The 9,540-nt window shown below is 40.7% G+C and overlaps 1 protein-coding gene across 2 annotated transcripts; it reads left to right on the top strand.

Annotated features, from left to right (window-relative positions):
- Nucleotides 1–657: 657 nt before the first annotated feature.
- Nucleotides 658–9,118, top strand: LOC124701658 (dentin sialophosphoprotein-like). 2 transcript variants are annotated; one of them, XM_047233753.1, is made up of 13 exons: nucleotides 658–990; nucleotides 2,704–2,936; nucleotides 3,083–3,156; nucleotides 3,392–3,448; nucleotides 3,585–3,925; nucleotides 4,465–4,533; nucleotides 4,626–4,714; nucleotides 4,871–7,048; nucleotides 7,725–7,802; nucleotides 7,910–8,021; nucleotides 8,125–8,175; nucleotides 8,321–8,392; nucleotides 8,469–9,118. In XM_047233753.1, the coding sequence occupies exons 1-12, from the start codon at nucleotides 658–660 to the stop codon at nucleotides 8,369–8,371; spliced, it is 3,666 nt and encodes a 1,221-aa protein (XP_047089709.1). In that variant the 3' UTR covers nucleotides 8,372–8,392; nucleotides 8,469–9,118. The 2 variants fall into 2 exon arrangements, with proteins under 2 accessions (XP_047089709.1, XP_047089710.1); XM_047233754.1 differs by lacking the exons at nucleotides 658–990; nucleotides 2,704–2,936 and having other exon boundaries at nucleotides 3,084–3,172.
- Nucleotides 9,119–9,540: the final 422 nt, after the last annotated feature.

The raw sequence follows: 9,540 nt of genomic DNA on the forward strand, positions 1-9,540 counted from the left end.
TTTTTACATACTAAACTCTCGCAACCCATTTGTAAATATAACTATAAAAACACATATTTATGTGATAGTGTATAGGATACCAAACATGTTTTGTGACTCAACTTGTATAGTGGGATCATCCATCCATGACCACAGATTTGCGTGCTATGAAGGTTTGGAGAATTCAGAAATATAACTTGCACAATGTTTCCAATATTGTAGAAGAATTATGTGACTACGTTTTTTTGATAATATAATTTTACACTGCACTTTACTTAGTTACTTTTTTTAATTTTCGTTTTAAAACTTGCTACACTTCTCTTTTACACGTGTCACCTTGGCGTCTGAGTGCTGTAAACTCTCGTTCATGTGAGGGTGTACATGACAATGTTTTCCTCGCGTAGATTTGACCGTGCGATTAGCCCAGTCAGTATAGTTATATCAATCATGTCAGCAAAGTAGCTTTCTTAATGAACGAGGAGGGTCTGTATTCTGCAAACGAAACGAAAAAGGAGAGCCCACCCAAACAACAGCAAATACAAAATAAAAAAAAACCGAACCAAAAAGAAGAAAAATTACACGATTTCTGCGCCCTTCTCTTCGGCGTCTTCGCTACTCTCCGCCAGCGAGCCCCAATACAACAAACCCTCCCGCCGGCGCCGCCGCTCGCCGTGGGCGATGTACAAGCTCGGCGGCCGTGGCGGCGGGCGCGGCGGCGGCGGTAGCGGCACGAAGCGCCCTCCGGCGCCCCATGGCCGCGGCCGGGGCGCCTCCTCCTCCAAGGGCGGCGCGGCCCCGCCTCCCCGCGGTCGCGCCGCCGCCGCCTCGTCGCCGGCGGCGCAGGCAGAGGTGCGCGAGGAGTCCTTCACCCTAGAGTCTAACGGGCCGCCTGCCTTTGCGGCACTCATAAAGCTGACCCCCGACCTCATCGACGAGATCCGGCGGGCGGAGGAAGCCGGTAGCGGCGCCCGCATCATGTTCAACAACTCCAACCTCAACTCCGCGGAGGGGGTGCGCTCTCTCTCTCACCCCCGTCGTTTACTTCTGTTCCGTTTGAGTCGGACCAAAGTTTTAACCTAACCGATTTCGATGTTTTAGCCATTACAATTATTTTGGCCTCTCTTTGTGTGTTCTCTTCCATTGCTGAGATTGGGGTAGGTTCATGGTTCCATTGTCTACTTTGCATTCAGATTGCTCAAATTTACTGCCGGATGCTTACGTTATAGTTTGAAACTTCGAATTGCCAGTTCCATATAATGCTAGAAACTTAGAATTGCCAGTTTCCCACATAATGTTGGGTGCTAGCCTTAGGGTTTTTTCTGCTCCGGTTCTTAGATGACGTCTCATCAATTGCTTGTTCGGTCCTTTTAGAACGTGGTCCCGATGCTTCAGATTTGTTCAAATGTTGCCTGCTTATTATTGAGTGGCAGTTCATGTTGTAGTTTAATTTCTTAGGACATAGTAAACTATACTACCAGTGCTGTCCGTTTTGTTGGTTGGTAGTTGATCATGACATTATGTGGTTTCCTTGTTATTGGAAATGCTCAAAATCCAATTTGTGGTTTCCTCTGGCATTTCTATGCTCAGAATATAATTTATTAGATGAAATGATCTGTAACATTCTCATCGGAGGTTTGGGGATGACTTTGGGCACCACCTCTCAAGTTTTTTACATGCAGTTTCGGTCTTGCTTAATTTGATATTCTTTAGCCTTTAGGTACACTAGGAGAACTGCATTGTGTGTTTTCATTATTCTTTTGTATAGTCTAAGCAGCATAGTATCTGATTTAAAGTTGCTGAAATTTCACTATGCCCCCATAACATCTGCATATAATTTTCTTCAAAACAATTATGTACCTATAATTTTATTATTTCGCGTCGTTCAGTTGGTTCGTGAGTTTGTATATTCTTTGCTGCAAGCTTAAGATGTGATTGGTTTCTTATGCTGTTTAGGACTGATTAAAGATTTCCCAAATGATGATCCAAACTTAATTCATATCACACCTTACATCTAGGACTTCTGTTCCAAGTTCACAATGCCTTTTTTCATTATTTACTTGAACACCATTTTTGTAAATTTTAATTCGTAATAAGCGCATTTCTCATTTGGGACTTATTGTTAGTGAGATTTTGGTTGGTACTGTAACTCAGTGGTGTACTTCCAAACACTATTAACAAGGTATGTAAACAAATCAACCATACAATAGTTTTCTCTAAAGAATCACATTAATGATGGATAGTCATTCATTTCAAATATAACCCGTAAAATCCAAAATGCCTCCTCCTTCACATTTTAGGAAGGGCAATACCTTTTGAAGTCTTGAAACCTTATAATGAATTGAACACAGCGGTGAGCTGGTTTTAAGAAAAGTAAATCAGGAAGTAGCTGGTATTATTAGCATCAAGACTGTTTGAATTTTACCTTTCTAGCTTAGATGTCATGTCAGTCTAGTGAAACTCAACTCTTATGTCTGGCAGTTCAGTCCAACTGAAATTCCCTGTTGAATGTTATTTGCAGTTGCACAGTCCTACATAGTGCGTTTCCTGTTGGAATGCCTCAGATATGTGGGATTGATTGTTTTGCAATGATTTCTATGTTTAGTTACTGTACTAGTTCAACCCAATGGAAATTTCCCATGTCACGCAAAATGTGTGCAACATGAGAATTACTGTTGTACATTTTACTTGTTGCATTGACTTTTGAAAGTTATTTTCTTGCAATAGATTATCGATGTTGGTGGTAAAGAAATCAATTTCACATGGTCATTCGAACCTGGCGCTGGTGAGCTATGTGATGTTTATGAAGAACGTCAGAGTGGAGAGGGTGAAAATGGATTGCTTACGGAACATGGATCTATTTGGCGCAAGGTGAATGTGCCACGCGTTTTGGATGAATCGGCACAGAATGTTGTGAAAATGCGCTCAGAGGAGGCTCAGCGTGCTTCGAAATCTCGAAAGTTTGTCTGCTTTTCCCTGCTCCATAATTCTCTTTATGACCAATTAGTCATCATCCTAATGTATAGATTTCTTAAATCTCAGTTGTAGATATTGCAGATCTGTTCATTTTTTTACTTATGCATCCTTGTATAATTGTTTGTTATAGATCCATTGTGCTGGACCCCACGAATCCATCTGTTAAGATTCAGGCGAAGTCAATGACTGCTGCAGCTGTAGAAGGTTTGTACTTTAAATTGTAAGATATATGTTTTTTAATTAAATTACAAGTTCTTTATTTCTACCAGGATTTTGCATTCATGCTTCCATCGTACACATGTGTGAATGTGCTCAGTTTATTATGTGCTATGTAAATGCTGGTTTTCATTTTTTTATCCCTGCCTGAAGTTCTTAAGAGACTTTATAGTGTCTAAAGTTTGTAAAAGATTGTATAACTTAGTGCTGTTATCTCTTCCAGGTAATATGCGGAGGATGAACTGGAACCAGAAGAAAGAACATTTCAAGAAGAACCAAGGTTTTAATCCTGTCTGATATTTTCCTCCGTATTACTTTATTCTTTCTATATGTATTTACATGCCCTACCAGTCTACCACTAAAAAAGCCTACATTAGCACGAAACTAACTCTTCCTTTTTCATGGGTGTACTCCAGCTGCTGTTATCCCAACCAAATCAATTTCCAAAGTAAAGCTGTCTAACAACAGTATTACGAAAGGAAGTATCTCTACTTCACCTGCGCCTTCTCCTGAGCAACGTGGATCGAGCATTCCTTCATTTGCTGCTGGGTCAGATGCAAATAATGAAGTCATAGTACCTTTTGATTCGAAGAAAGAGGAAAGTAGTAAAGTTGATAAAGCAAAACCAAATAGGATTTCTCAAGGACTGAATCGCCGTGCAAGTTCTGTTTCTGCAAGCGTTGATGATAATGCAACTGATTTGCGAGTACTCTTGATATCTATACTGTCAGAGAACCCCAAAGGAATGAACTTAAAGGTATTCTGTCCCCATCCCCTCTCTGTAGTATGTGCAAATGCAAAAAAAGAATCAAGAAGCTTCTAAGATGAGCTAGTATTTAGTAAATTCCTTGGTATGGGAAATATTATTTGGACACAGAATGCTTATATGCTAATCTATACATGATATTTCCGTACCCCTTGTCAAATTTAAGACCAAGTTTCAGACTTTCGGGCATATAAACTTATATGGGTGACAGTAGTTTCTATAAGACCGAGTTTTCTGTATGATTTTTTTTTTCCTTTTTGCGACCCTTAGCACAATGCTGCTTGCATCAAGTGTCACTTCAGTTCATGGCTGACCTACTGATGACTGTTCCTTACCTTTGTTTTTTTTAGCTTTGTACATGATGATGTATTGTGATACCCATATCCTACTTGATCCTATACTAGAATGCTCCAGTTCATGATCGTACATGCCTTCATTTTGTCATTTGTTTAGTTACCTAACTCACTGAGGCTACTCCACAAGAAATTACATAATGTTTCTGTGTATGACCTGTTCTGTAACTTATGCAGGCCTTGGAGAAAGCTGTTGCAGAGGCAGTTCCAAATGCATCAAAGAAAATAGAGAGTATCATTAAGAATGTGAGTTAACACATTATGCACCACCTCTTTTCTCAGTAAGAAATATTAGGAATATATTAAGATGCACACTTAACATATGTATGTTCGTCCAGGTTGCAAATTACCAAGCACCCGGGAGGTATGTGCTCAAACCGGAACTGGAGCTAGAAATCAATAAACATGATGCTTCTGGCAGTGGAAGGTATGATGCTTTTCTCCTACAAGTTCAATACATTGTTTTCTTGTTTAGCTGGGACATTGTCTTCGCGATATTCTCCCCATAGTTTTGTATTCAGTTATTCTCTGCATGTTTGCTACTTCTCCAAGCACCTCAACAGCCAATTTATAAATCTAACAGGACTATTGATGAGAATATCGAAGAAGCTGCTCCAAGCTTACAGATTGATGATCCTGATATATTTGAGAAGATTGAAATCGGGGGCTCCCCGGTTTCTGCTGCAGGAGACAAAAAGGTCAATGACAGTGATGGCAAAGCAGGTACCTCTAGTGAGAGTGGAAGTGATAGTGACAGTGACAGTGACAGTAGTGGCAGTGGAAGTGATAGTGGGAGTCAAAGCAGAAGTGCTGCAAGTGGCAGTGGGAGCAGCAGCGACAGTGATAGTGATGCTTCATCAAGCAGCAAGGAAGGATCTGATGCTTTTGTGGACATCACAAGCGATGATAACAAAGCAGATACATCAGGGAGAAAAGTAGCAGATGAACTGAAGTCGTCTTCCTCGCCAAGAGATTTGCCAACAATGGATGGTGATGATGAGCAAATCGACATTGGAACAAATCTGGATTATACTAGTACATCATCACACATTGATCTGAATAATTTTAATATCGACAGTGATGAGGCGGCATATACAGCTGCAGCAACTGAGAATATCGGTGCAAGCAAAGTAAACATGCCATCAGAAGTTCTAGGAAGCAAAAACATGGGGAGTGCTAGGTCAGATCCTAGTATAGTTGATGGAAAGTATCCTGCAAACAAAACATCTTACAGGGATAATATTTTTGATGACCCCTTAGCAGCTAATAGTGAAAACTTGCCTATTGAAGAAGCCATTCAGTTCACGAAGCAGGATGGTAGCAGAAGAAAATCAACCTCAAAGGATGGAACAAACCATGTACCGACAAGGACCTCAGAGAAAGGTGCCAAAGCCATCTTGAAAAGGGGTTCTGATAATGAGAATGCAACCACAAAGCCAGAAAGTGCCAAAAAGGCCAAGGTTGATATTGCTTATTCGGGAGCTATAGGTTCTTCATCAGAGCACAGACAAAACTTACCACCTGACAAACATGTCAATGAGAGGTTGAGCAAAGAGACAGGGAATGTTGGATTGGACACACATACTGATCTGCAGTTGCAAGATATTATTCCTTCTATGAAAGGAAGACCTCCGGCTTCTGGAAATGTGCAAAAGATAAATCAGAGCCCAAATGTTTCCATCCAGACAATGCACTCCGAGGGAACGCAAGAAAAGATTGGTAAAGCAAGTTCTAAGAAGAAAGTAGATCAGATGCAGAAACCTTCGAATAGTATGGACGGTAACCTAGGGAAAGGTTATGTACATGTTGATGACCACTATATCAATTTTAACGACTCTGATGATTCTGCTGCAAGAAAAAGGGGTAGGCATGGAGGATCTTTTGTTGATGGGAAAATGCACAAGCGTTCAAAGGATGTCAATATTGATGCAAATTCCATAAATATAGCCAAAGGTGTCAGAGGAAATGTTAACCACGATGTAGTCATGTCTCTTCCTGAATACATTGAAACTAATGGTGAGCCATCAGTTTTGCAAAGAAATAGTGTTGACAAATCACCTCAGGCAAAAAAGGTGCTCCAGAGAGAGCAGTCTGAACTCGAGTTGGGTGAACTTCGTGAGGGTTCTTTGGAAAATGACATCGAGAGGACAACGAGGCATTTTGAGAGGAATAGTTCTTCTAAGTCGCTTGATGGCAAAATGACTAATGTTGATAATTCCCAACCCAGTATGAATAACAGGAAGGTTGCTGTATCTGCTTTTCATGATCAGAAGAAACCATCACCACAAGAATTTAGTACTGGCGGAAATATGAACCAAGAAGGAATGCCACGGAAGACACCAGGATACGACTTTGATAATAGTAGGTCTCAACAAAGAGTAAATGTTTCACAGGGTCGGCAATTGCCAAGGACTGATAATCTGGATTCAGAGAACATACTTTATCCAGATAAGTTGTTAGAAAAAACAGGCAAAAGGGAAGCAGAAATTTCACAGGGTGGAGTGCTCGATCATATAGATCCAAAGAAGAAGAAACCTACTACCAAGCTTCCTCAGAATGGTACCAAGAATGGAATAGAGCCTAGAACACGGAAATCAGTTTCCCCTGCAGAAAACGGGCAAAGAAGTAGGAATAACCCTTTAATTGAGCCTGAGATAGGCAGGAAGAGAAGGGACAGTTCTTCTGATGAAGATAATTTATTTCTTTCAAAGTATGATAAAGAGGAGCCAGAACTGAAAGGTCCAATAAAAGATTTCTCACAGTAAGCGACAATATCCTCGATTTGCTTTTATGCCCTTTGAAGTATTTATGCCTGTGTATTTTTTATTTGCCCACTCAGCACCAAGATTCACACTGATCTACTAGTGAAAATATTTGATCCAGTCTTATTTTTCCTCCAGTTTTCAGCTAGTAACATATATTTTAGACTAGAATGTGATTTTCTGTGCCCTCTCTCTCTGTGTCATATCATCTCTGGCAGAGTTTTGTGTATTGAAATCCTATAGTAGTAACAATACTGCACTTAGCATAAATATATGTTATAAGGAAGGGATTAAACTTACAGAAGTAAAACAACGTCATGTTCACTAATAGATTCAAGACACAACTGTTGCTTCGAGAGTTAGACCACATGTAGGTTAGTCATGGACTGGGTTGTATTTTAAGATCATCAAGGAGCTATCAGGGCTCGGTTCATCAAGGTATGAGCTGAAAGGCTGCCCAGCTCATTAAGGCAACTCGCTAAAATGAGTGTTCAGCTCATTGCTTTTTGAACCGAGCATGAGTCTGTTGAGCCCCTAAGGGGCTAGCCCAAGTCAGATCACTAGCTTCAAACTTTTTTTGCTAGACCTACAGATACTGTTGGTACCTATCATCGTTTTAGTCTTATGTTTTATCTGTTCATGCAGCCACCTAATTCATTATATCCTTTTTTTCAGATACCAAGATTATGTGCAGGAGTACAATGAAAAATATGAGGCCTATTCTTACTTGAACAGTCAGCTAAAGAAAACGCAGTATGTGTTACACTGAATTTTGCTTCTAAAGTTCCCCTCTGTACTCCATATTTTTCTTCGTAGGCCATCTGTAATTTTCTACTATAACTTACACACTTGTTACACAGGTCTGAATTCCTAAAGATTCAGGAGGATTTCGATGCTGCTAAAGAAAGAGATAAGGATCAGTTCTATAACATTGTTGAAAGAATAAGAGACATGTATGATGAATCGGGCACGGTATGCTTTCTTACTGCCTTTTCCATATTGATATTTTCACTCAAACTTTTTTGATTTGACAATTCTTTGTTGTTAATGCCTATTGTGGACATATGTCCTGCAGAGGCATAAATTGATGAAGAAGGTGTTCGTATTGCTTCATGAAGAGTTGCAGGTGAGTAATGTGTTCTTTTACTATCAGTATGCGTTTTGGTAGTTGATTATGCAATTTGATTTCAGTACCATCCGAGTTAACCTCCATCTGTTCTGCTTCAGTTGAGTTTATGGCATGCTGATTCTCTTAACTGTTAATTCCCCAGACTATCAAGCGAAGAATTCTAGACTTCGCAGATGCCTACTCAAATGAATAATGGGCGGCTCCCCAGAATCATGTGAGTGGTTTTTGAAATAATCTTTTCCCTAAAATGCATCAAAATATCTGACAACTGAGAGCGATCATGCATGCAGGGCATTTGCAACTGTTTCTGAGAGGCTGTCGCCCAGCATCTACTCTGAAGATGTTGGGAACCTCGGCATCATGCTTGCCTTTGTAGAAGAACTTCTCTGGGCTTGAACATTCAGCTCAAGGCTTTTATCAGTGACACAAAGCTGGGGAAGCTCACGGTACGGTTTCGTGGATTGTTCTGCTGAATTTCATAGTGATCACAGCAGCGGCAGTCGAGAGCTATACCGTGCAAAGAGAAGGCCAACACCTCCACACGATGCATATGCCCGTGGAAGCGTGAACAGGGGAAACTGAACTTACGGAAACAGCGATAATATTCAAGGCGGTTTTACAACAGCAATTTTGCAGGTAGAAGGGAACTGTTGACAGGATGGCTCCCTTGGTAGATTATTTTTCCAGCCAGATCTCTCCCCCTCCTGGCGTTTCACCATGTAAATCGGCTTTTGTATCAATGCGATCAACTCAGTTCTATTTTAACTTTGTACATATATGTGGAGACCAGTCTAGAGTAGTTTTGAGGAGGTGAGGTAATGACGGCATGTCCTCTCTCCAATCTTACGGATTGATGTAGCACAGCTGTTGGAATCTGTTGTTAAATGAGGAATTGACTATTGAGGATGAGGAGCAGTGAGCATGGCAAACATTTTGTCTTCGCCCCGTTCTTTTTATACTGCTGTAAATTACCGCGCGTCATTACTGGTAAACCATTGATGGTCTAGCACAAACGCAGTTGATGATGTGGCGCTGCATGAATCTTGTGATCTTGTCAGGACGTGTTTGGTTTGATGCCACAAAATATTTGGTGCGCTTGGCAATATTTGACTCGGCTTGGCCAGTTCACAGTTCCAGCTGGTTGCAAGATCCTATGGAGTATTGCAAAACTTCGGTAGTACATGCAGTTTAAAAGGTTGACCTATTTGAGAATCTATGGATTTATGCTTATTTTTAACTCCCTGAACCCATTTCGTTGCTTGCTACACCCTTCCTCGTATCTGGTTGCCTAGGTATCCACCGCAAGCCTTTCCTCTTTTAAACCCTACCGCAAGCCTTTCCTCTTTTAAACCCCATTAACGT

This window comes from Lolium rigidum, chromosome 3 (genome assembly GCF_022539505.1).
Source record: "Lolium rigidum isolate FL_2022 chromosome 3, APGP_CSIRO_Lrig_0.1, whole genome shotgun sequence".
NCBI lineage: Eukaryota > Viridiplantae > Streptophyta > Magnoliopsida > Poales > Poaceae > Lolium > Lolium rigidum.